General features: G+C 52.7%; 1 protein-coding gene across 2 annotated transcripts in view; it reads left to right on the plus strand.

The window, feature by feature from the left end:
- Window positions 1-26,851, plus strand: part of FA2H (fatty acid 2-hydroxylase) — a 65,983-nt gene that overhangs the window by 18,922 nt on the left and 20,210 nt on the right. For both annotated transcript variants that reach the window (XM_030829237.1, XM_030829242.1), the window contains exon 2: window positions 16,149-16,241. In XM_030829237.1, the coding sequence (XP_030685097.1) occupies window positions 16,149-16,241 (93 nt within the window). The remainder of the gene's footprint in view (window positions 1-16,148; window positions 16,242-26,851) is intronic.

Consider the following 26,851-nt stretch of genomic DNA (forward strand, 5'->3'; position numbering starts at 1 on the left):
GGTTGTCTGTCCAAGCAGTGATGGAATAGTAGTGATTTCAGCCAGGGGATGCGGGCATGGGAAGGGGTGTGGAAGGAGCAGGTAGCTGCAGCTTGTCCTGGAACTCAGCATTCAGGTGGGTCCTGCTTATTCTTCCTGCTTTGTGTTCACAGCCTGTGGTTAGAGGGGAGGCCTGCAGGCCGGATTCCACGTCTGCGTGGATGACCAAGGCTAGGAAGGCAGGGGGGCAGCCATGTTTGCTAGAGGGAACATGGCAGCTCTCCTGGAAAGCCGTGTAAATCTCAAACTTTACTCTCCCTCTGGCCGAGGGAACTGGATATGTATTCCGCATCTCCTCCTCGTTCCTTTCATCAGAATTGCATGAGGAGCATATTACAATAGATTCCTGGGACTTTCTGGGGAGATGGAACTGGTCTGTATCTTGATTTGGGCATTGGCTGTAAGGAGGCATAAGGTTGTCAAACTATACCCTTACGGTTGATTTTTTTTTAACTATATGAAAATTACGCTTAGTAGGGGGAAAAGAGAGCCAAATAAATTTAACACCAGCTTTATAGTCACTCCTAAGCAGGTGACCTCACATTTGCAAGAGTTAGTGCCGGTATACACAAGCCTTATAAAGACTACTTTGGAAAGAAAAAGTAGAATGTGAATGGTGAAATCCAGGTTAGAGAGGATGCAGGTGCTCCTGGTGAGATTCTCCCAGTTTGCTGTATGTTTGAAATTTTCCTAACAAAATGTTGGACAAAATACTAAGTACTTACCCTGTGGAAATCACTCACAGATGTGTTCTTAAAGAATGAGTAGAAAAATAACAGCACATGAATGGTTGTATGCAGCAAAGGATCACATTTCCATTGATATTATGTTGGCCATCACAAAGCACCATACACAGGATGGCTTAAAACAACAGAAATGCACTTTGGGAGGCCGAGGCGGGTGGATCACCTGAGGTCGGGAGTTTGAGACCAACCTGACCAACATGGCGAAACCCCGTCTCTACTAAAAATACAAAAATTAGCCGGGTGTGGTGGCACATGCATGTAGTCCCAGCTACTCTGGAGGCTGAAGTGGAAGAATCACTTAAATCTGTGAGGCAGAGGTTGCAGTGAGCCGAGATGGCATCACTGCATTCCAGCCTGGGTGACAGAGCAAGACTCCATCCCCACCCACCAACCCCCCCACAAAAAAAAAAAAAAAAAAAAAAAAAAACAGAAATGTATTCTCTCACGCTTCTAGAGGCTGGACAGTGGACATCAAGATTTCAGCAGGGTTGGTTCCCTCTAGAGGCTGCGAGGAAGAATCCACTTCAAGCCCCTCTCCGGGCTTCTAGAGGGGCTGCTGTCCTTTGGTGTTTGTTGGCTTGTAGTTGTATCGCTTCCATCCCTGCCTCCGTCTTTATTGGTGTTCTTCCCATACGGGTGGCTCTATGTCAATGTCTCCTAAGTCCCCTCTTAGGAGGATGCTAGTCATACTGAAGTTAGAACCCACCCTAATCCAGCATGACCTCATCTTACATCGATTACATCAAAGATCCTATTTCTGACCAGGTGTGGTGGCTCAGGCATGTAATCCCAGCACTTTGGGAGGCCGAGGCAGGAGGGTCACTTGAGCCCAGAAGTTCGAGACCAACCTGGGCAACATAGGGAGACCCTGTTTCTATAAAAAATACAAAAATTACCCAGATGTGGTGGCATGCACCTGTAGTCTCAGCTACTCAGGAGGCTGAGGTGGGAGGATCGCTTGAGCCCAGGAGTCAGAGGTCTCAGTGAGCTGAGATCACATCAATGCATTCCAGCCTGGGTGACAGAGCCAGACCCTGTCTCAAAATAAATAAATAAATAAAAATCCTGTTTCCAAATAAAGTCACATTCACAAGCTCTGGGCGGACATGGGTTGGCAGGGGGAATTGGGGGAGGAACACTATTCCTCCCAGTACATTCTTTTTGTTTTTTGTTTTTTGTTCTTGAGATGGAGACTCGCTGTTGCCTAGGCTGGAGTGCAGTGGCGCATTTGGCTCACTGCAACCTCCACCTCCCAGGCTCAAGCAATTCTCCTGCCTCAGCCTCCCACATAGCTGGGACTACAGGCATGTGCCACCACACCTGGCTAATTTTTGTATTTTTAGTAGAGACAGGGTTTCGCCATATCGGCCAGTCTGGTCTTGAACTCCCGACCTCAAGTGATCCACCCACCTTGGCCTCCCAAACTGCTGCAATTACAGGCATGAGCCACCGTGCCTGGCCCCAGTACAGTTATTATTAAACAACTTCTGCCACTCAAACAACCTAGATGAAAGTGAATATGAATGCTTATTGGAGAACTACGGTGTATTGCAGAAAAATGACTCCAAGACAGAGTTCAGTGTCAAAGACTCATGTGAAAAGTTTGAGTGAAAAAAAATCCGTGTATAACTAAAGAATTAATGTGCATAGATTATATTTTTAAAAGATTTGAAGGCCACCCTCCAAACCTACAAAATTTAAATCTCTGGAGTCAAGACCTCAGAAATCTGTCTTTTTCGTAAGTACCCTGTGTGACTCTGGAGCACCGTGAAGTTTGTTGTAACTCATTGTCCTAGAAGGATAAGGACAGAAGAAAAATGGAGGTGCGGAAACTGGAGGTGCTGGGCGTGGCTTGGCAGGCAGTGCTTATGGGGTTAGTTAGTTAGTTAGTTAGTTAGTTATTTTGAGCTGGAGTCTTGCTCTGTCATCCAGGCTGGAGTGCAGAGGTGCAGTCTTAGCTCACTGCAACCTCCACCTCCCGGGTTCAAGCAATTCTCCCGCCTCAGCCTCCCAAGTAGCTGGAATTATTACAGGTGTGTGCCACCACACCCAGCTATTTTTAGTAGAGACGGGGTTTCACTATGTTGGCCAGGCTGGTCTCGAACTCCTGACCTCATGATCCGTCCGCCTCGGACTCCCAAAGTGCTGGGAGGTGTGAGCCACCTCGCCCTGCTGTTCGTGGGGTTATTAAAGAAGCCACATCCTCAAGCTCTTGTCGTGGTGCGTGGCGTTTGGTGCAGAGCAGTTGAGCTGTGGACACTGACCAGGCAGCCCATGCTGTTGCCCTCTGAGACAGAGGAGGGAGTCTAGGATCTGGAGCCTAAGACTGTGCTCTAGTTCTGGCTCTGTATCTAACTGGCGGTGTGACTTTGGGCAAGTTAATCAACCTCTCTGAGCAGTGGTTTCCTCACGCCCTGCCTCCCCTGCAGGATTCTGTGTGGCTACAGTGAGATAATATGAGAGCTGTGAAACAGGACGCAGGGATCACACCCACACAGGAGGGCGAGGAGTCCCTTCAGCTCCAGGTTCTGCTAAGCAGGGGTGGGTTTCTGCTAGGTGGTGAGGGACGGGTGTTTTCAGAACCTGAGCTGCTGCGTGCTTAGACCCTCCTAGGCAGGACTGTGCACCCCTGGAGGAGCTAGAGAATGTGACATTCTGGTCTTTCTGAGTCATCCCTCCAGGCCTGGCCAGGGAGATCTGCAATGGCATCCCGCCTTCACTCCATCTTCACCTGGACAGGTGCAGCACTGTACCCAGGACACTTACCCTGGTCAGGGAAGGACAGTCCCCAAAGGCGAGGCTGGCCAAGGCCCCAGTTTGTCTTGGGGGCTCACGGGGCTGCCTCCCACTCCCCACCATCCCTTCCTCCATTCAGCCACAAATATGCTAATGTTTCCTCTGTGCCAGGCACCTTGCTTGGTGCTGGGGACAAAAAGACACCTGGCTGAGACACTTATGGGGCTTACCTCAGAGGAGTGAGACAGACCTGATAATTACAGGTGGCAGCAAATGATGCAATAGAATAGAAACATTCTGTATGGACCAATACCCTAGGTCAGAAACATTCCAGGCAGAGGAAACAGCAGGTGCAAAGGCTTTGAGGCACGACAGGACCGAGAGGAGACTCTGGCACTGCTGGAGCGTGGGGAGGGATGGAGTCTGGTGCGGACTGAAGTGGAAGGAGGTGGGCAAGAGCCCTGACTTGGTGGGGCTCATGGGTCATGGCCAGGGATTTAGATTTTATGCTGAGGACCAGGGGTGGCCACTGGAGGATTTTAAGCAGAAGACTGACAGATTTCCTCTACATTTGATCAGATAGCTCTGGCTGCCATGTGGAGGGCAGATTGGGCTTGGGGGGCGTCAAGAATGGAAGCAGCAAGAGAGTTAAGAGGCCACTGCTGTTGTCCAGGTGGCAGATGGGGGTGGCCTGGATTGGTGACTGTGAGGATGGAGGGAATTTGAAATTGTCGTGGACATGGAACCATTAGAACTTTCTGCTGCATTGGATGCCAGCAGCGAGGGAAAGGAAGAAGTTGAGGACGACACCAAGGTTTTGGCCTGAGCAACTGGGTGACTTGATTTATGGAAATGATTAATAGTGGGGTGGGGGCCCATGTTTGGGATAGGACTATCAAAGTTCATTGGAGTCAAGTTTGAGGTACCAGGGAAACATCAGTAGGGATTTTGAATAGCGGTTGAATATATGAGTCCAGAGCTGAGCTGTCCAAGGTGGCAACCACCAGCCATATTAGACAGCACACATATAGAACATTTCCATCATTGGACAAAATCCTGCCAGGTGGCGCTGGTCTAGAGCTGTGGCCCAGCCCAGCACCACAGGCATTTCTCTCTGGGATAATGGCACCCAATCTGGTGGTGCTGTCTAGGAAGCTGCTGTCCGTGTGTCATTCGCAAATGGCTCTTTCTTGCCCTCTCTGCTTGACCACACCAGAATGTGTATTCAGTGATGTCCCTTACCTGTGGCCATGTCAGGCAGGCACTGACCTCCCAGAAAGACAATTTACCCTGTGGTCATTTAAGGAAGTCACTTCCTGGGGCTGAAGCATCATTATGGTGACGAGTATAACACACAGAATGGAGGCTATCCCACCAGGCGTCACCAGTTGTCATGAGTTCTAGGACTCACTGCGTAGACTTTGCTAATTTAAGAACTGTGTGATGGGGCCAGGCGCAGCGGCTCAAACCTGTTATCCCAGCACTTTGGGAGGCCAAGGCGGGTGGGTCACCTGAGGTCAGGGGTTCAAGACCAGCCTGAGCAACACAGTGAAACTCCATCTCTACCAAAAATACAAAAAATCGGTCAGGCATTGTGGTGCATGCCTGTAATCCCAGCTACTCAGGAGGCTGAGGCAGGAGAATCGCTTGAACCCGGGAGGCAGAGGTTGCAGTAAGCCGAGATTGCACCACTACACTCCAGCCTGGGTGACAGAGCAAGACTCTGTCTCAAAAAAACAAACAAAAAGAAATGTACAGTGGGACCAGGCACAGTAGCTCATGCCTGTAATCCCAGAAGTTTGGGAGGCTGAGGTAGAAGGATCCCCTGAGGCCAGGAGTTTGAGACCAGCCTGGGCAAGATAGCGTGACCTCATCTCTAAAAAAAAATTAACAGATTAGCCGGCCATTGTGGCATGTGCCTATAGTCCTAAATACTCAGGAGGCTGAGGTAGAAAGATTGCTTGAGCCCAGGAACTGGAGGCTGAGGTTGCAGTGAGCCATGATTGCACCACTGCACTCCAGCCTGCTAACAGAGCGAGACCCTGTCTCTTAAACACACACACACACATGCAGTGAAAAAAAAGAGGACATAGGCCTGAATCCAATGGACTTGTCTTCTAGAACACACCATGCCACCTGAGACAAGTCAGCCAATCTTTCTAAGCATAAACATCCTTAACTGCACAGGGAGGAGATTGCATGGCCAGGCGTGGGGAGAGGGAATTGCTTGAATCAGCAAAAAGAAGTAGGAGGTATGAGGGAGGGTGTTGTTGTTGTTGTTGTTGTTGTTGTTGTTGCTGCTGCTACTGCTGCTGTTGTTGTTTGGGTTTTTTAAATAAAACAGTTCAGTGACTATTATTGTTTTTCGTAGTATAATCATTTGCCGTTTTGTAAACAGTGGCAAGAACAATATTTTTCTTTCTTATTAGATTATAAAAGACACATTTCGAAATATTGTTTCTGGAATAATGGCATATGAGGTTGTTTATAAATCAATAGTCTTGATTCTCCTTTTAAAAATAGCAAAATACAGGATAATTCTTAGATTGGAGTGTTGCGCAATAGATCTGAAATTTGTTTTATTATGCCAGTTGGGTCAGTGAGGAGATAATATATTTTAGGTGCCGTATGTGTATTTTCCTTGTGGATAGCACATCCTGTAAACCCACTTGAGGAGGTGGCTTGAGGGCCCAGTCTTGAGAGACTACGGTCCGGAAGTGGTCTCGGCAAGTCTGCAAAAGGACACGTTTTAAGGAACTCATGTCCTGCGAGCTGTTGATGCTGCTCATTGGAGTTGAAACTCAGATCCTCCCATTTTACGCATGCAGCGAGAGGCAGGATTTTGTAAGGAAGAACCCAGAAGAGAAGCCTCCAAAAGCCCCTCTTGTATACCCTGACAAGCCCTGGCCACGCCCCTTCCAGCTGTGCTCCCAGCACGGAGATTTTCCCTGAGGGCCTCTCCAGATCCCCAAGTCCGGCATTCACTGGAAAAACCCACGTGTCTCCGTGACTCGGTGCATTCTTGGAAACTTTGCCCTAATCCGAGGTTAGAGGCTGGAGGGCTGAGGATCCCGGTGGCTGCCAACAGTCAGTGGCAACATTTGGTAAAGAATGGAGTTAGTGGCTTGAAAACCCACAGCGGGTATCCTAGCGAGTGGTAATTTCATTGTTTCAAACCGCTGGCCCCTTTTCCCACGTCCTGGGTTGCCTGCCCACCTGTGCTGGCTTCGGCTTCTGGTGTCCAGGTTGCTGGCAATGGCATCAGAGGGAGCTCACTTCACGAGTAGAAGCAATGCTGGGTCCGTGGTGAACAGAGTCAACGCCCCAGGGCCCAGGACTGTCTTTTTGTTCTCCACACACCTGAGCTGGAGAGTTGGTCACAGCTCAGGCACAGGTTGCCTGCTGGTTTTCTTGCCTCCTTTCCTCTTGCTCGCAGGAACACCAGGACGGTGGCCTGCAGGGCCCATCGACTTGCAACGACTGCGGGGAGGGCGAGGGGTGGGTGGGCTTCAGGGGTTCTGCGGCTTCTCGCTTGCCAGAGACAGTTTCTTAGGCCACCACAGGCATCCAGAGCTCAGCTCCTGGGCGGTCCTGACTCCTCGTTTGGATCTAGAAAGGCAGAGGGCAGCTTATTAAAGATGGAAGCAAGCGGATCCGCTGCCTTCATTTCAGCCAAAAGCTTTTACCAAGAACAACCAGCTCCAAGGGAACTGCTCCCTGGGGGCCGCAGAGGTGGGCTTATTAATGCAAAAGCCTCCTCCCCAAGAAAGACTCTTGCTGCAGATACAGATACGGCTTGGGACAGCCTTGGCACCATCATCTCCCTCTGCGGCCTGCCCCTTCCTAGCTGCCAGGGGCCATGTGCCACCCAGGGGCACTGCGACACCTGGACCCCCCACCTTCCCCCGGGCCTCCATGGGGTGGGGGCAGGTGGACCCAAGGCCCGAGGCAACCATTCCCTTTCAGAAAAAGGGTTTTCAGGCAAAACCCAGGCTATGAGATAAAAGGCCATCTGTCCGTCCCGCGGTGCCCAGCCCCGGCTTTCCCGAACAACATGCCTTTATGCCGGCGCCCCCGCCCCCAGCCCCCGCCCGCCGCACACTGCCTCCTTTCACGCTGCCTCTATGGTGGACTTGTTTGTTTGTGGTGCAGAGCGCAGACTTTCTGTTGTTCTTCTCTGTTCTCTCCCCCCTGTGCCGTCCAAGCAAACCCTCTCTAGGGAGGACGGTATGGGACCCTGGAGGAAGCTGGGGGCTTGGGGACCTCCCAGCGAGTCCTCCAAGAGGGGAGAAAGGAGGCTACGTAAGGAACCTTACCGGGAACAGCCCTGGGAGTGGGTTGCTCTATGCTCCCCCTGCCCCTCCAGCAATCACTAAGAGATCTTGAAAAAGTCATTCGGGCCGCCTGTGCCTCAGTTTCCCCCGTGTGTGGAATGCCTCCTGCCAGTCTCTCAGGGAGAGTTGTGTCCGTCCCAGTGAGATGAAATGAGATGAGAGTCGCATGTGCGCCTTGGTGAAGGTGCTTGTGGTGGAGATGGCAGGTCTGTCCCAGCTGCCACCTGGGGGGTGGGGGAAGTGCAGAATAGAACAAGGTTTGCACTAAAGAGGGCGGTGTTTGCTTCACTGCTCCACACGCAGCGTTTCCATGTGGGGAAAACTGGGAAGTGACCTCTCAGGCCCTAAAGAAGGGGAACAAGGCCGCCCCTGGCTGCAGATGGGCAGCAGTTGGCTAGGAACGGACCTATTTGAATTCCTGTCCCCCCCACCGGGGCCATCTGTGTAGCCTGCCCCTGCGGGCCGGGTGGCAAGGCTGTGCTGACTGAAAGAGCCTGGTTTCTGCCACGTCCTCAGCATAGGATGAGGGGCAGACTCCTGGCTCCACAGCTCCTCGGATGCCTCCCTCAGTTGTCCCCTCTCCTGGTTGGATTCCCTCTCCTTTGGTGGCGGTCTTGATCCCAGGTGAAACTGATTAACTGATTCAGGCCTTGTTACAGGTTTTCTAGGCTGCCGTAACAAACCATCACAAACTGGGTGGTTGAACAACAGAAATGTATTGTCTCACAGCTCTGGAGGCCAGAAGTCTGACAGCAAGGTGTTGGCAGGGTTGGTTCCTTCTGAGGACATTGAGGAGCAATCTGTTCCAGCCCTCCCCTGAGCTGCTGGGGCTGCCAGCTGCTCTTGACAATCCTTGGCTTGGAGAGGCATCACTCCCATCTCTCCCTCCATCTTCACACGCATGTGTCTGTGTCCAAATCACCCCTTTTATAAGGCCCACCGTAATGATCTCATCTTAACTAATTACATCTGCAATGACCCTGTTTCCAAAGAAGGTCACATTCTGAGACACTGGGGGTTAGAACTTCAGCATAGAGATCTTTGTGAGGACTGGCATAGCTCAACCTACAACCTCTACACTGGGAAGTGAGACCCTGGAGGTAACGCCCTTGGTCCATGGCCTGAGTCTATTGTGATTGCTTACGCCTCACAGATTTTGTCACCTTTCTTTCTTTCTTATTTATTTATTTATTTACTTTGAGGTGGAGTCTCACTCTGTCACCCAGGCTGGAGTGCACTGGCGAGATCTTGGCTCACTGCAACCTCCACTTCCTGGGTTCAAGCGATTCTCCTGCCTCAGCCTCCCAAGTAGCTGAGATTGCAGGTGCCTGCGACCATGCCTGGCTAATTTTTGTATTTTTAGTAGAGATGAGGTTTTGTCATGTTGCCCAGGCTGGTCTCAAACTCCTGACCTCAGGTGATCCACCTGCCTCTGCCTCCCACAGTGCTGGAATAACAGGCATGAACCACCATGCCCGGCTAATTTTATCACCTTTCTAGACATAAGGGGAGGAGAACCAGGAAAAACCAGGTCCAACCCCCACTTCTGCTCCCTGACTCGCTGCTTCCTCTAGAAGCCAGTCCCCGCCCGAGGTTGCCCTTCATCAGACCTTGCTGGGACTCTGGTCCCTCTGGTGCCTGCCTGCCCTGACCCCACCTGGGCCTTGGCACAGCTGGCCCTGAAGGCCTGCCCCATGAAGGTATAGCCCAGGCTCCCCGTTGGAATTCCCTGTTCCAGGAATTGACAGAGAGAAGAAAATCCCTGCTCTCCTCTGTCCCTGCTCATCCTTCTCAGAGGACAGGGCATCCCAGGGAGCAGGAGGCCTGCAGCTTGCCTGGGAGTTTCAAACTAGCACACCAAGGGCCACATTTATGTTCGTATGTGTTGGTTTGGCCCACATCATTTGTTTTAAATGCAAGTCAAATTTTAAAATCTGGAGATTTTACATAAAAATATATTTTTCCAGCTTTTCATAGAAATCAGGGCCAGGTGCAGTGGCTTATGCCTGTAATCCTAGCACCTTAGGAAGCCAAGGTAGGATCACCTGGGGCCAGGAGTTCGAGGCAAGGAGGTTGAGACTAACCTGGGCCACATAGCGAGACCACCTTTTCTACCAAAAAAAAATATAATAATAATAAAAATTGAGCCCGGGATTTCAAGGCTGCAGCAAGCCATGATCACACCACTGCACTCCAGCCTGGGCAACAGAGTGAGACCCTGTGTCAAAAGAAAAGAAAAGAAAAGAAAAGAAAAGAAAAAGAGAGAAGAAAAGAAATCAGAAGGTCTGACAACCCTTGGTCGCCATCCTCCTATGACTTGGACGTAAGTCAGAGCTGCCGTCTTATAACAGGGTGTGGCCCCTCTATTTCACTGTAGTCTGCTTCATTCCCTGCAGCCTCCCTGATACAAAGATGCAGTGACAGGCCAGGCACTGTGGCTCATGCCTGTAATCCCGAGGAGGCCGAGGCAGACAGGTTGCCTGAGCTCACGAGTTCAAGACCAGCCTGGGCAACATGGTGAAACCCTGTCTCTGCTAAAAATACAAAAAATTAGCCAGGCATGGTGGTGCATGCCTGTAGTCCCAGCTACTGAGGAGGCTGAGGCAGGAGAATCGCTTGAACTGAGGAGGCAGAGGCTGCAGTGAGATAAGATGGTGCCACTGCATTCTAGCCAGGGCTACAGAGCAAGACTCTGTCTCAAAAAAAAAAAAAAATTCCATTGACAGTGACTCGATACCATCTTTGTGGCTTGGACTGACCAGAGAGGAAATAACGCCTGGTGATGAGCCAGGAATTGGTGTTGTGCTGGGAGCAATGAGGGTTGGTACTTCTGTCTCAAAGGCTTCTCTCTTGTGTGGCCTTGGACTGTGGCTGGAAAGATCTAAGGAGGTTGAAGTGCCCTCCCTACCCTCCATTGCCCAGCACGTCCAGTGGCTCTCGGCTGGGAATGAGCAGTGCCGGCCGACCCCGTCTCCTTGGCAGAGCACCTCGGCCGTTGCTTGTGCCCATCCTTCTTTCTCTAAGTAGACATGAGCTGTGGGAGGCTCTCTTCCTGCCTGCCCTCCCCACGCATCAGTGGCCTCTCCAGGCCTGGGGCGGGGGGTGGGGGGGCTCTCAGAGTCGACCCAGGCCACCCACCTGCTCGCTAATGGATCACTCAGCAGGTATTGGCGGGGCCAAGCCTGTGCTCGGGACTAGGGAGTGAGCAGTTAGCAAGATTGAGTGGGGTCTCTACCGCACGGTGCTTACGGGCTAGCTTGGAATACAATCAACAGGTAAATGCGGTATCAGGAGAGCCAGGTGCCCCCTTGCCACTCAACAGCCCTGGGCCTGAACACAGGAGTGTCAAGCTGTCTCTTCTGCCCACCTTCCCAAGGGAGAGAGGCCAGGAGGGACTGGGATGAGGGCTTCCGTCTTCAGCACCAGACTGTTGCCCTGGGACAGTCTCGTTCGCCTCAGGGTACAAGAAAGCTGTCACCTGACACAGATGGGTTGGACATCCCCTGTTAAGCCACACTCATCAAAACTTGTGCTGATCACTCCTGTGAAAGCCAGTGTGGGTCTAACTACAAAATTCTTCACTTCCCTTACCAAATACTGAAACCTACCCAATTCAAAGGTACCACCAGCCAGGCGTGGTGGTTCACTCCTGTAATCCCAGAACTCTGGGAGACTAAGGTGAGCAGATCACTTGAGCTTAGGAGTTTGAGACCAGCCTGGGCAACATAGCAAGACCCTGTCTCTATAAAAAATAAAAAATTCGCTGGACATGGTGGTGCACACCCATAGTCCCAGCTATTTGGGAGGCTGAGGTGGGAGGATCACTTGAACATGGGAGTTCAAGAGCAGCCTGAGCAACAGAGCAAGACCCCATCTCTACAAAAAAATTAAAAATTAGTTGGGCATGATGGTGAACACCCATCATTCCAGCTACTTGGGAGGCTGAGGTGTGAGGATGGCTTGAGCCCAGGAGGTTGAGGCTGCAGTGAGCCAAGATCATGCCATTGCCCTCCAGCCTAGGTGACAGAGTGAGACCTTGTTTCAAAAAAAAAAAAAAAAAAAAAAAAAAGCATCATCTGGAATAATTTCCAAATACTGGAAAGAAGAGAGCACACATATCTTCATTGGAGGCACTTTTTGGTTTTTAAAGTGTTTAAAAACCACCCTTTAGCTTGCTTCCAGGACCAGGAGAATCTTTTAAATAATGAATGTGAAAGTTTCCAAGAAACTTTCTAAAAGCCTTTTAAAGCTGGGGTTGTACCCTAGTTCCCAGGAATGCCCTCTACACACTCCTGATTCATGGATGGTGTTCGCCTGTGGAATGCAAGGGTGAGCGGGCTCAACTATAAAATAAACACCAGGGCGGGAGTCTGGAAAATGTGGCCCAGATCAACGTGTGTGGCATGCGTGCGGCACAGCTGCTCCTGGCAGGACTCAGTTCCTGGAGTCCTGGCATCCCCCAGGTGGGAATGGGAGACCTTCTTCAGGAGGATCTTTGTCTTAGCTGTGTGTAGGGAGGGTTTTTAGACCTAGAATCTCACAACTAGACTTGAGAAGATTGATTAATGATCAATGCACCGGAGGACGTGTCCCTGTACCTAGGAGTATTCCTGCTACTGACACCGCGTGACATTGGCTCTGGTTTTCCTTGGAGTCTCCTCCCATGTTGGAGGTGTGTCCTATCTTGTGATAAGAACCTGGGCTTCTGCCAAGGAGGGGTGTGGTCCCAATGAAGCCACCCAGGAAAGCACCTTGCTTATTTAGTCAGTCTGGGGCTTTTTTGCCAGAAGCGTATCCGTCCTGACATTGCTCCCTGGGGTGGCCCCAGGACCCTAGAGCAGAAGCAGGAAGGAGAAGGATAGAAAGAGGCCATGCCCACCCCCTTCCCCTTTGCCTCTCTTTTCCTCAGCCTCCATAGAGAGGGTGCCCCCTCTTCCAGCCCTTGACTAGTGCTGGTCCATGATTCAGAGGAATTCTAGAGAAAGAATCACTGGCCCCTCTGTGCTGGGGATGGAGCCGCTCGAGGCATGACCCACTGCCCTTCCCCCTGGCTCTCAGGAGCGGGACAGAAATCCACAGAGCAAGGACTCCTCCACTTTCCTCGTGTCACTCAGGATACTTCCAGTTGAATGAAGAAGCTTTCAACGTGCTGTTTCTATTTAGCCATCATCTCTCTAAGAAACAGGATTTTTGTAATTTTTGAAGTAGAACCTTAGAACCAGGACATGGTGAACATTTGATTTACTTCCTGTTACAGATAGATCATTGAGCCCCACCCACATCAACCAGCTTGAGCCAAAAGAACAATTATGTGCAGTTAATGCTCATAAAAACAGAATGTTGTAATTGTTCTGCATTCATAAATACTTTAAAATAGAGGCCGGGCATGGTGGCTCACACCAATAATCGTAGCACTTTGGGAGGCAGAGGCAGGAGGATTACTTGAGCACAGGAGTTCAAGACCAGACTGGGCAACATAGTGAGACCCTATCTCTATAAAAAGAAAATAATTTTAAAATAATAAAATAGAATCTTTTTTGGTAAATGTCAGTATAAAGTTGCCAACTGCCTTCCTTGGAAAGAACTGCCTTTTATCCTGAAAACATGTACTTCCTATATATTTGGTTTTGAAATTTCCTCTTGTTTATGAAATGTTGCTGATAGTAAATTTAAAAAAAACATTTTTTTTTGAGACAAAGTCTTACTCTGTGGCCCAGGCTGGAGTGCAGTGGCACAATCATAGCTCACTCATAGCCTCAACCTCCTGGGCTCAAATGATCCTCCTCCCTCAGCCTCCTGAGTAGCTAGGACTACAGGCGCACACTACCACCACGCCTGGCTTTTTTTTTTTTTTTTCTTTGATAGAGACAGGGTCTGCTTTGTTGCCCAGGCTGGTCTCGAACTCCTGACCTTAAGCAATCCTCCCACCTCAGCCTCCCAAAGTGCTGGGATTGCAGGCATTAGCTACCGTGCCTGCCTTTGAAATATTTTTATTTGGCAAAATAAAACGCTGGCAATCTCATACCAGTCTTATATACTTTTCATTCTGCTCATGCCTGTCCTATGTACTCGGCCAAAGGGCACTGAGAATCTATGGTCTAGGTTGTTGGAGTTTTGATCCTTTTATCTGGGCACTGCCCTATCCAGCCCAGAGTGCAAGATGCATGTTTTGTGTCCTGGCCACCCCCTCAGGCAGACAGCCGTATTTCCCCACCACGTGGCAGGGTGGGCAGAGGCACCCACTCCCTTTGTTTCACATCCCCAAGGAGTGTGAGCCCTGCAGAACTTCAGGGCTTCGCCCCCACAGCCAGGCCCGCCACATGGCAGGAGTCTTGGAAGACGTTGGCTGCTTGCAGAGACCCAGCATTGAAACACGACCCACTGGGGAAATGTGGGTGGAGCATCTGGTATTTGCAAGACCCATGCTAGGCATGGGTCTAGAAACAGGAAACAGAAATCCACAAGGTCCCTGCCTATTGGAACCTATCACACCACTGGAGTATTTTGAGGTTAAACAGAATTGGAACAGGATTACTGAGCTGCTGTCATGGGAAGAGGGAGGACATTCGTATTGGATATTTGAGGCATTTCCATGTATGATATGCTGTAAAATCTACTCTTCTTTGTACTCAAGACAGCATGATATATATATACACACACACACATATATACATATTACAGCGCGGTGGCTCACACATGTAATCCCAGCACTTTGGGAGGCCAAGGTAGGCGGATCACCTGAGGTCAGGAGTTCAAGACCAGTCTGGGAAACATGGCCAAACCCCATCTCTACTGAAAACACAAAAATTAGCTGGGTGTGGTCAAGTGCACCTGTAGTCCCAGCTACTTGGGAGGCTGAGGTGCGAGGATGGCCTCGGCCCAGGAGACAGAGGTAGCATGAGCCATTGCACTCCAGCCTGGGTGACAGAGCAACAGCCTGTCTCAAAAAAAATTAAAAAATTCAGGTATTAGCTTGGTGATACAGACTAAATATGCTGAGACACACAGACTAAGACAGGACCACAAAAGCCGACTTTTCCTTGGGTTACATGTGGGTTTTCCCATAAAATGCCAAAATAGTCACTGTCACCATCAGGTTCTCTTGGGTCAAAAATGTGCAAGTCATGACAGTAGCCTCTTGGCCACCAGCCAGTGCCCAGCTTCCAGCTCCCTGCCATGGCCACCAGCACCACGGCTTCCTTCAGTCACAAGGACACAGAGAAGGCAAGCGCTCTCTCTGCCCCTCCTACGGGGCAGCATGGGTTTCACTTACGTGCCAACCTGCTCAGTCTGGCCTCACCCTGTGTGACGTCAGAGCTGGCTGGGGCTGTGTGCTTTTCCCAGCACATCCCATTTCCCTCTGACTTTACCTCTTTGTGAGTTCGATTTAACCTTGAGCCCACTTGGGCACTGCTCTGCCAATCCCACCCCACGTGTGGCCGCTGACTGGCACTCGGGTGTTGCTGCAGGGATAGCCCTCGCTCCCTGCTGGCTTTCTTTCTTGTGGGTGTGTGGCCCTAGAAGCCACAGCCTGTGACTCACCAGCGTGGCCCCGTGAGCCCCACCAGGTGCCCTGGGCGCTACCCTGGGACTCCCTTTGCCTGGCACCTGCCAGGGACCTGAAGGAGGACTGGCAGGGACCCCTTTCCCGGAGGGCTCCCACTAAGCAAGCTCCTTTCCATGCAGTCTCTCCGCTGGCTCACTTCCTCTCCCAGATCTTTCTGCCTCTTTTGTTTATGCAGAAATTTTATTATTATTATTAGTGTTGTTATTATTATTATTATTATTATTTTGAGACGGAGTCTCGCTCTGTCATCCAGGCTGGAGTGCAGTGGCACGATCTCAGCTCACTGCAACCTCTGCCTCCCAGGTTCAAGCAATTCTCCTGCCTCAGCCTCCTGAGTAGCTGGGATTACAGGCGCGCATCACCATGCCTGATAAACTTTTTTGTATTTTTAGTAGAGACAGGTTTTCACCATGTTGGCCAGGCTGGTCTCCAACTCCTGACCTCAGGTGATCCACCCACCTTGACCTCCCAAAGTGCTGGTATTACAGGTGTGAGCCACTGCGCCCGGCTGGAAATTATTTTTTAAGGGAAATGTAAAATACAGAGAATAACAATGCTCACATCAGGGTCTCTGTTTTCAAAAGTACCCAACGTCCTTGATCTCCACCACCCTGCCCCACCCATGGGGCTCTCACCACTCCTAGCTGCCTCTTCTCGGGGCAGCTCAGGGCTCTCCCCTCTTCCCTCACCCACTGTATATAATCCTCTCGTATCTTCTCTTTCCAGGGCTCCATGGAGAACGAGGCTGTAGCCCTTGAGGAAACTCAGAAGACAGATCCTGCTATGGAACCACGGTTCAAAATGGTGGATTGGGACAAGGTACCTGGCATAGGACGGAGTGGGGTGAAGACTGGGGGCTGGCGGCGATGAGGAGAGGAAGAGGGTGTGTGGAGCCAAAGCTGGGAGTGGGCATGACGTGTGCCCAGGGGAGAAGGGGAAGGGGAAGCAGGTGTCCACAGCTCAGAGGCGTGACCTGGGACAGCAAACTCAGGCAGGGGTGTGGGAGTGCCTCATTGGTTGAAGTTCAGAAAAATCGCAGACAAGTTCTCAGCATGGAGCCAGATCCCAGACAGCCCTGGAGAAGAAGAATTCTCCCACCAGGACCCCTGAAGCTGAGAAGGGGCTGTGACAGGGTTGGCAGGCCCAGACATGCCCACTTTGACCAGGGCACAAGGTAGAGCTGCCCCTGGCACCTGCAATTATCTGGAAGCAACATTGGCCAGTGCAGGGCACAGGAGCCTGCTGAGTCTGGCAGGAGACAGCGCTGAAGCCATCTTCCGTGTTTGGGAGGGGTCAGAGGTGCCTGCAGTCTTAGGATAAGCCTCTTTTGGCATCAAGAGGCCAGTGCCTTGCTGTGGCTGAGCAGACCCCATAGACTGGTGAGGTGAGCCCTGGAGGAGCTGAGCGGTCACGGTGGAAAAGGAGTCACTCAGTGGCAGGGGAGAAGCAGCTTTGCCTGGAGGGGTCACTGGAGGGAGCCGGGCTTGGTGCCATTTCCTTCCAGCTTAGGAACAGACACAAATGTGCATGTCCATAAACCCCTACCCTGCATGCCCTCTGCCTAGGCTGGGCCTCAAAGACACACAAACAAATGGGACAGGCCCCTCCCTGCAAGAGCTCACAGCCTGGTGGAGGGGACAGTAACCCCTCCCCATCACCGCCATAAAGAGTTATTACCCCAGGAGACGGCATGGGATGCATGCCCAAGGAACACAGGCGAGCAGAACGGGGTGGGGACCCCACAAAGCTGACCATCTGCTGGGCCGCCTCAGTCCTGGCGCTGGGAATACGGAGATCCCACCTGTCGCATGAGATCACAGCTGCCTCTGGGAGAACCCATCCGCCCACAGCACAGACGCCTCGGGATCCAACCAGAGAGGCCGAAAGAAGTTGTTTTGTGCCATGTCCCCTCCTGAGAGGTGCAGAACCCGGGGCAAGATGGAGGCCAGCAGGAGGAAAGGCCGCCCGGCCGCGCAGCCGCGAGCTGGGACCTGATTTCCAAACCTCAACCCGCAGCTTGGGCCCTGGGCACTGGCAGGGTCAGGACCTCAGTCTGGAACAGGGGGAGATCGGAGGGGAATGAGGAGAGTTTGGGGAATGATGAGGGGATCAAAGGGTGAGCTACAGTGTGTCCTGGCTCAGGGTCCTGTCCTGAGTGGCCAGTGGATGGTAATGGAAGGAGCTGCAGAGAGAGGCGTCTGTGAGCTTGGCTTAGGGCTTAAATTCTGAAAAGAGCTGACCGGGACTGAACAAATGTGGCAGCCATCAGAGTAGAGTGACATGAACAGAACTGTCCTGGAGGGAGGAGCTGGGGTCTGAGGCTGGCTGGGGACGGGAGGTCCAGCCCACATTGCCAGCTCTGTGGCCAGCTCCTCCCAGTCTCCCCAAGCTGTGGTTCAGGGCTGACCCAGCCCCATCACTGCAGGAGACAAGGGGAGGATTAACCCCAGCTGTGCCACCGTCACCTATGCTGTCACCACGACCACACCCAAGGGGACGAGGGGCCCCTCCTCCCCCATGGCCTGCTCCCTGCCTGGCTCCGGGCCAGCTGTCCAAGCAGCCTGACTCACCTTCCCCACCTCTCTCTCATTCTCTCTCCACACAGTCACTCTTCCTCCCCTTCCTCCTGTGTCTCTGGGCTGAGACGGAAGGGCTAGGGCTGGGCCCCGGGAGGATGTGGAGGCCCACTCTGGATGGAGCCCCCACCCATCCGGGTGTGCCTGGGAACCCCTTCAGCACCCCAGAAAATCAGCCCAGGGAGCAGGGCTTCCCAGGAGGGCAGCGGGTGCTTTTCTGCTTTTTTCTTTTCACTTTTGACTTTCCAAAAAAGGATGCTGCTGCTGTCTCATTCACCTGGCGGGCAATCTCAGCTCCGTTAGCGGGAAGAGAGAGGCTGGGGAAGCCCGCAGCACTCCAACCTGAGCCCTCTCTCTGTTGCTAACCCAGGCAGCGGGGGCTGGGGTGGGTCTTTTGGGTCGGGACATGGAGGAGCTGGGAGAGAGGCCATGAAGGTGGCAGCTTTGTCTCAGCCGAGGGTCCCCAGGCCTGGGGTGGGTTTGCACACCTGCTCCTGTGGCAGAAGGGCTTGCTGGTGTTAACTCTTCTGGCTTCGCCTCCAAGCTCAGTACTGTGATTGCTGCCAAAGACTGGAGTCCTGGCCTCCCGGGGCCCAGTTTCCCTGGCCCTAGAAGGTGGGGACAGAGTGAGAAGGTGTCAGTGAGAAGGTGTGAGAGTGAGAAGGTGTGAGTGAGAAGGTGTGAGAGTGAGGTGTGAGTGAGAAGGTGTGAGAGTGAGAAGGTGTGAGAGTGAGAAGGTGTGAGTGAGAAGGTGTGAGAGTGAGAAGGTGTGAGTGAGAAGGTGTGAGTGAGAAGATGTGAGAGTGAGAAGGTGTGAGTGAGAAGGTGTGAGAGTGAGAAGGTGAGAGTGAGAAGGTGTGAGAGTGAGAAGGTGTGAGTGAGAAGGTGAGAGAGTGAGAAGGTGTGAGTGAGAAGGTGTGAGAGTGAGAAGGTGTGAGAGTGAGAAGGTGAGAGTGAGAAGGTGTGAGAGTGAGAAGGTGTGAGTGAGAAGGTCTGAGTGAGAAGGTGTGAGAGTGAGAAGGTGTGAGAGTGAGAAGGTGTGAGAGTGAGAAGGTGAGAGTGAGAAGGTCTGAGTGAGAAGGTGTGAGTGAGAAGGTGTGAGAGTGAGAAGGTGTGAGTGAGAAGGTGTGAGAGTGAGAAGGTGTGAGTGAGAAGGTGTGAGAGTGAGAAGGTGTGAGTGAGAAGGTGTGAGAGTGAGAAGGTGTGAGAGTGAGAAGGTGTGAGAGTGAGAAGGTGAGAGTGAGAAGGTCTGAGTGAGAAGGTGTGAGTGAGAAGGTGTGAGTGAGAAGGTGTGAGTGAGAAGGTGAGAGTGAGAAGGTGTGAGAAGGTGTGAGTGAGAAGGTGTGAGAGTGAGAAGGTGTGAGAGTGAGAAGGTGTGAGTGAGAAGGTGTGAGAGTGAGAAGGTGTGAGAGTGAGAAGGTGTGAGTGAGAAGGTGAGAGTGAGGTGTGAGAGTGAGAAGGTGAGAGTGAGAAGGTGAGAGAGTGAGAAGGTGTGAGTGAGAAGGTGAGAGTGAGAAGGTGTGAGAGTGAGAAGGTGAGAATGAGAAGGTGTGAGAGTGAGAAGGTGTGAGTGAGAAGGTGTGAGAGTGAGAAGGTGTGAGAGTGAGAAGGTGTGAGAGTGAGAAGGTGAGAGTGAGAAGGTGTGAGAGTGAGAAGGTGAGAGTGAGAAGGTGTGAGAGTGAGAAGGTGTGAGTGAGAAGGTGAGAGTGAGAAGGTGTGAGAGTGAGAAGGTGAGAGTGAGAAGGTGTGAGTGAGAAGGTGTGAGTGAGAAGGTGAGAGTGAGAAGGTGTGAGTGAGGTGAGAGTGAGGTGTGAGAAGGTGTGAGTGAGGTGTGAGAGTGAGAAGGTGTGAGAGTGAGAAGGTGTGAGTGAGAAGGTGTGAGTGAGAAGGTGTGAAAGTGAGAAGGTGTGAGTGAGAAGGTGAGAGTGAGGTGTGAGTGAGAAGGAGTGAGAGTGAGAAGGTGTGAGTGAGAAGGTGTGAGTGAGGTGTGAGAGTGAGAAGGTGTGAGTGAGAAGGTGAGAGTGAGAAGGTGTGAGGGAGAAGGTGTGAGAATGAGAAGGTATGAGTGAGAAGGTGTGAGTGAGGTGTGTGTGAGAAGGTGTGAGAGTGAGAAGGTGTGAGTGAGGTGTGAGAGTGAGAAGGTGTGAGTGAGAAGGTGTCAGTGAGGTGTGAGAGTGAGAAGGTGTGAGAGTGAGAAGGTGTGAGTGAGGTGTGAGAGTGAGAAGGTGTGAGTGAGAAGGTGTGAGAGTGAGAAGGTGTGAGAGTGAGAAGGTGTGAGTGAGAAGGTGTGAGAAGGTGTGAGAGTGAGAAGGTGTGAGAGTGAGAAGGTGTGAGTGAGAAGGTGTGAGAGTGAGAAGGTGTGAGTGAGAAGGTGTGAGAGTGAGAAGGTGTGAGAGTGAGAAGGTGTGAGTGAGAAGGTGTGAGAGTGAGAAGGTGTGAGTGAGAAGGTGTGAGAGTGAGAAGGTGTGAGAGTGAGAAGGTGTGAGAGTGAGAAGGTGAGAGTGAGAAGGTGTGAGTGAGAAGGTGTGAGAGTGAGAAGGTGTGAGTGAGAAGGTGTGAGTGAGAAGGTGAGAGTGAGAAGGTGTGAGAAGGTGTGAGTGAGAAGGTGTGAGAGTGAGAAGGTGTGAGAGTGAGAAGGTGTGAGAGTGAGAAGGTGTGAGTGAGAAGGTGAGAGAGTGAGAAGGTGTGAGTGAGAGGTGTGAGAGTGAGAAGGTGTGAGTGAGAAGGTGAGAGTGAGAAGGTGTGAGAGTGAGAAGGTGAGAGTGAGAAGGTGTGAGAGTGAGAAGGTGTGAGTGAGAAGGTGTGAGAGTGAGAAGGTGAGAATGAGAAGGTGTGAGAGTGAGAAGGTGTGAGTGAGAAGGTGTGAGAGTGAGAAGGTATGAGAGTGAGAAGGTGAGAGTGAGAAGGTGTGAGAGTGAGAAGGTGAGAGTGAGAAGGTGTGAGAGTGAGAAGGTGTGAGTGAGAAGGTGAGAGAGTGAGAAGGTGTGAGTGAGAAGGTGAGAGTGAGAAGGTGTGAGAGTGAGAAGGTGAGAGTGAGAAGGTGTGAGTGAGAAGGTGAGAGTGAGAAGGTGTGAGTGAGAAGGTGTGAGTGAGAAGGTGAGAGTGAGAAGGTGTGAGTGAGGTGAGAGTGAGAAGGTGTGAGAAGGTGTGAGTGAGGTGTGAGAGTGAGAAGGTGTGAGAGTGAGAAGGTGTGAGTGAGAAGGTGTGAGTGAGAAGGTGTGAAAGTGAGAAGGTGTGAGTGAGAAGGTGAGAGTGAGGTGTGAGTGAGAAGGAGTGAGAGTGAGAAGGTGTGAGTGAGAAGGTGAGAGTGAGAAGGTGTGAGGGAGAAGGTGTGAGAATGAGAAGGTGTGAGTGAGAAGGTGTGAGTGAGGTGTGTGTGAGAAGGTGTGAGAGTGAGAAGGTGTGAGTGAGGTGTGAGAGTGAGAAGGTGTGAGTGAGAAGGTGTCAGTGAGGTGTGAGAGTGAGAAGGTGTGAGAGTGAGAAGGTGTGAGTGAGGTGTGAGAGTGAGAAGGTGTGAGTGAGAAGGTGTGAGAGTGAGAAGGTGTGAGTGAGAAGGTGTGAGAAGGTGTGAGAGTGAGAAGGTGTGAGAGTGAGAAGGTGTGAGTGAGAAGGTGTGAGAGTGAGAAGGTGTGAGTGAGAAGGTGTGAGAGTGAGAAGGTGTGAGTGAGAAGGTGTGAGAGTGAGAAGGTGTGAGAGTGAGAAGGTGTGAGTGAGAAGGTGTGAGAGTGAGAAGGTGTGAGTGAGAAGGTGTGAGAGTGAGAAGGTGTGAGAGTGAGAAGGTGTGAGTGAGAAGGTGTGAGAGTGAGAAGGTGTGAGTGAGAAGGTGTGAGAGTGAGAAGGTGTGAGAGTGAGAAGGTGTGAGAGTGAGAAGGTGTGAGAGTGAGAAGGTGTGAGTGAGAAGGTGTGAGTGAGAATGCTGGGAAGAGTGAGAGGACACCAGGCCAGGGGAGCCAGGGCAGAGTTAGAAGGATCTGAAAAGACAGCGAGAAGGGCCAGGAAGCAAACCCTGGTGCCCCGCTCTGCTCGGAGGTGAGGGACGGTCTTACTTTCGGGCTCTGTGTGGAATTTTACCCGAACAGTTTCTAAATCATCCCTTCAGTCACCCAGCCAGGCAGGATCCAGGCTTCCTTATGGGACAAGAAGCCAGGTTGTGGATTCTCACCTTCCACATCCCTCCCTGTTTCTAGAACACAGCCAGGTGAGGTGGCCAGAGCTGCCCACCACTCTCAGCTCCTGGACACACCTGTCCCCCTGGTCCAGCAGCCTCTTTTTGCCACTTCGCCATGTCCTTTTCGGAGCCCTCCCTTGAGAGCCCTCTCCACCCTTTCCACCCTGGGGTCCAGCCTCCCTTTGGGGAAGCAGCAAGAACAGGTGTGATCTGAAGGGTTTGCAGAAGTTCCCTGCCCAGATGCTCAGCAGCAGAGTTAGCCCTGAATTCACATCTCTTGTACTGAGCCCTCACTGTGTGCCAGCCGCTTTAAATGTATTATTGGTTATCTGCTTTAATCCTGCTGACAGCACGAGGGATAAGGATTATAATTATCCTGATTTAACTGATGAGGAAGAGCTTAAATCTCCCGCCCAAAGTCACCTCTGGGCACACTAGCAGCCCAGATAGCGGCCCCTCCCCTCCACATCCACAAGGTCCTGGAACCCTCCCACCTCGAGAGCTGACCATGAATAAGACCCTGAGGCCCGTGAGTAGGAGAGGGGGTGGCAGAGGGAGGGAGGAGGCTGAGCGGATACCAGCAGTGTCTCCCAAGGCAGCCACATCCTCTTCCCCATCCTTCTTCAGGCTAAGCCAGATGCTGGCATAAGCAACTGCTGGGGCTGGACAGTGGGTGTGATCAGCCTCTTCCCTCAAGGGACAGATAGACCCATCCCGCAGGCATCCCCAAACTCCCTGTCCCTGCCCCCTGCCTGACATAACACAGACCACCCTGACACCAGGGTCCCCAGGGCCTGGAAAGGCTATTGAAGTTGGCCATAGTGTTTTGCCCGTTTAGGACCCCCAGATCAGTCACTGAGAACTCAGGAAGATAGCATCCCGATCAGAAAAAGGGCCCTTTTGGCCAACACACTCTCGGGGGGGACCAGCCTTGACACTGTGAGCACTGGCCTGGCTCTCCACCAGGCACCCTGCCTGCCTAGTTGCCTTGGGTCCCCTTGGGCCTCCTTTCTCTCTATAATCCCTCCCAGCCAGAGTAGGGGTCTGGAGGGCCCAATATCCAAAGGGCCTCCCCATGGCTGTCCATACTGGGCTTAGGGTCCCTGAGTCTCCTCTCTGCCTGCCTCCTTGCCCAGAGCACCTGGCCCCTCTTCAGAGGAGCTCAGTGGTGCTCAAAAAATACCCCAAGGCAGAAAGCAGGCAGGTGGGCTGGGCACTGCCCTCTGCTTCCATGGGTCTTAGAGGACACCCTGGGAGGGCAGTAGACAGGGCAGGCTGGGAGGCAAGAGATGCCACACAGTGTTCCAGTATGATGGAGAAAGCTATTCCCTCTATCTTTTTTATTTTTTTAGAGACAGGGTCTCACTCTGTTACCCAGGCTGGAGTACAGTGGCAAGATTGCAGCTCACTGCAGCCTCAACCTCCCAGGCTGGAGCCATCCTCCCCCCTCAGCTTCCTAATTAGCTGGGACTACAGATGCATACCACCATGCCTGGCTAATTTTCTTAAATTTTTTTGTAGAGATAGGGTCTTGCTATGTTGCCCAGGCTCGTCTCAAACTCCCAGCCTCAGTGATCCTCCCACCTTGGCCTCCCAAGATGCTGGGATTGCAACCCTGCAACTTATTATTGCGTGGGATTATCTGGAGGATCTAGTGGAATGTACTAAGGGATATCAGAAAGTGTGCTGCAAGGGAAAGACCACCCTACCTGGTTTTGGGGTGGAGCCCCTGGGCAGACCCCCTTCGCTCGTCTTCAGCCCTAAGGGCAGAGGTTATGCCTGCTTTCTGCCAGTGCTCAAGCTGTCTTTCATCTCTCCCTGCGTCTCTGGCATTTTTGCTCCCTATCCACTCTCTGCTGCCTGAATCCTCGTGGGGTGAGCCTGAGGCTACCTCCCTGTCCTCACATCCCCTGGGTGACGGGAGGGTCACAAGGCTCAGGGGAAGGAGGTAGGTGATCCGGAACCACTTCTGTGGACTTGAGCTTGTCCCAGTTAGACCGCGCAGGACGGGCCTGCAACCACTCTGGCGACGCCAGCAAGAGCCCCATCTCACTGCCCCCACTGACCGCTGCCGGGCTTCCTCACAGCCTCTGTGCTGAGGAAGTCACAGCTGTGGGATCCCGATCTGGCTGCCAGGAGGCCTCCTGGCCAAGCCTGGGCTGTGAGTGGGGCACTCAAGTCCAGGCCCTGCCACAGCACGTGCAGCCGAATATCTGACCCTGTCTTCTCATCTGTCAAAGGAGGTCATCATCGGCGCAACTCCCAGAATTAAGGCTCGTGAAGGATAGGGGATGTGAGGCCGCAGCCCCAGCTGACCGGCGATCAGGGTGCAGACAACAGGCCCCCACTCCTCTCCCGCAGCCCCTGCTGCCTGGAAGCCTGTCTCCACGTCTGCTCAGAAAGCTGCCCTGGAGCGATGTGCCTGAGTTTGGGTGGACATTTCTTTAAACAATTGCCTTAGCTCATTGCTGTGGGGGTGGGCAGTGCTGCTGACACTGAGCAGCTACCCTGCCCCCCGCCTGCCCCCGCTCACCACATTTGTCACCTTAGGGAGAAGCAGATTCTGGGCACACCGTTCCCCATGAAAGCGTCCTATGCCACCTGGCCCTGTGCTGCCCGGGAGGAGGGGTCCTGGGGAGGGGAAGGAGGAAAACAGGGAAGGCCCCCTTCTACCCGGGCACCATGCCCTTCCGCCCACCCTCTGGGCAGCAGGCTGCCCTTTCCCCCTTCCCGTGCTGCTGCGGGCCGCATTCCTGGCATAGCCTGGGAGAAGCCCTCCCCTTCTCTCTAAGGCAGGGACAGTGCAGGCTGGGGGAGGGGCATGGACCCCACACAGTCAGTACAAGGTGCTTTGGCCGAATCTATTCCCCCTTGCATCTGCTTCCTGGGCCCTGGCCCGTTAGTTGGGTCTTTGAATCACCAAAAAATCCATCCACCCCAATGTGCTGCTCATTCCAGAGCAGTTTCGGGCATAACCGTGCTGTCGCCCATGCAGGCCAGCTTCCTCTGGACGGCCCCGAGTGCTGGACATGCCTCTCTAGCATCGGGTTCCACTGCTGTAAAAGGGGACTTGTTACTGTAGGGGGAGCCGTGGGAGCCCCCAGATGCCTGGGAAGTGGAGGTATCATCAGTGGCCTGATCTCCCCTTCTCCCCCACCCCAGCCACGTACATAGCCCGCAGACCTGTGCCCATGCCTTCCCTCTATCCCCTGAGCCTTGGGAAATAAGGAGTAAATGGGGCCAGGACCAGGAACCAGCGGGAAGGAAGAGACCCAATGATGTGGTGCGAGTAGGAGAGGGGTCTTTGGTCAGGTAGAAGAGGGTGGGCGGAACGGCGTGGTGCCCGGGTAGAAGGGGGCCTTCCCTGCTTTCCTCCTCCCCCTCCCCAGGACCCCTCCTCCCAGGCAGCACAGGGCCAGGTGGCATTGGACGCTTTCCTGGGGAATGGTGTGCCCAGAATCTGCTCCCCAAGGTGGCAAATGTGGCGAGCGGGGGCAGGTGGGGGACGGGGCAGCTGCTCAGTGTCAGCAGCGCTGCCCACCCCCACAGCAATGAGCTAAGGCAATTGTTTGGTAAGGTAGAGCAGGAAGCGAAATGTGTCTTGCAGTACTTCCCATCTCATTGGATCCCAAGCCATCATCGTCTGCTGTCCTCCCTTCTCAAAACCAGGTCCCGCCAGCTGCCATGTTGGAAACAACCAGCAAGTGAGAGGCTTCGAACCTCTCAGCGCCCAGCTGAGCCTTTCTCTTTCAGTGCTGAGGACTGGAAGATGATTAAGAAAGGACACCCGGGCCGGGCGCGGTGGCTCATGCCTGTAATCCCAGCACTTTGGGAGGCCGAGGCGGGTGGATCACGAGGTCAGGAGATTGAGACCATCCTGGCTAACACGGTGAAACCCTGTCTCTACTAAAAATACAAAAAATTAGCCAGACGTGGTGGCGGGCGCCTGTAATCCCAGCTACTCGGGAGGCTGAGGCAGGAGAATGGCGTGAACCCGGGAGGCGGAGTTTGCAGTGAGCCGAGATCACACCACTGCACACCAGCCTGGGCGACAGAGCGAAACTCTGTCTCAAAAAAAAAAAAAAAAGACACCCTATCAGTGCATGTACCACCTAAATCAAGGTCAAGTGCACAGGGTGCCAGTCCCAGCTCTTGGGAAACTGTGTGGAGGCTGCTACAAGCTGGGGGAAGAGGGAGGGAGGCTTCCACTTCAGGCCCAACTAATCCTATCTCAAGAGTCACTTGAACTCTCAAGCCTCAATATCCTCATCTATAAATTGGGTTGGGGGTCGGGGGGCCTGAATTTCTGTGCTTATCTGGAAGGCTCACGGGGCTTCCCCTGGAATAGCGGGACTGAGGCCCCAGTCATAGAACTATAGGTGTTGGCCTTTGATGACTGAGGTGGGTGTTCACAAAAGGGAGAGTGAGGCCTTCCTGGGATTCCTCCAGGGTGGTCCTTCAGCCCCAGAGTGAAGTGGGCACCTTCCCTGGGCACCCAGGTGGGCTTCCTTGTGGAGACACAGCGTAGGCTAGATACAGAGCTCGGCTGTGAGGCCCTCCACGGCCCCAGACAGGCAAGAGGCAGCTTGGGACTGACTCTCGAGCACAAGTCCACCATGTGTACAGGTGGCAGTGCTTGCGGGTCTACCCAGGGAGTAACTGAAATCAGTTCAATCAAATGACAG

The sequence above is a fragment of the Nomascus leucogenys genome, chromosome 2, assembly GCF_006542625.1.
Source record: "Nomascus leucogenys isolate Asia chromosome 2, Asia_NLE_v1, whole genome shotgun sequence".
Taxonomy (NCBI): Eukaryota; Metazoa; Chordata; class Mammalia; order Primates; family Hylobatidae; genus Nomascus; species Nomascus leucogenys.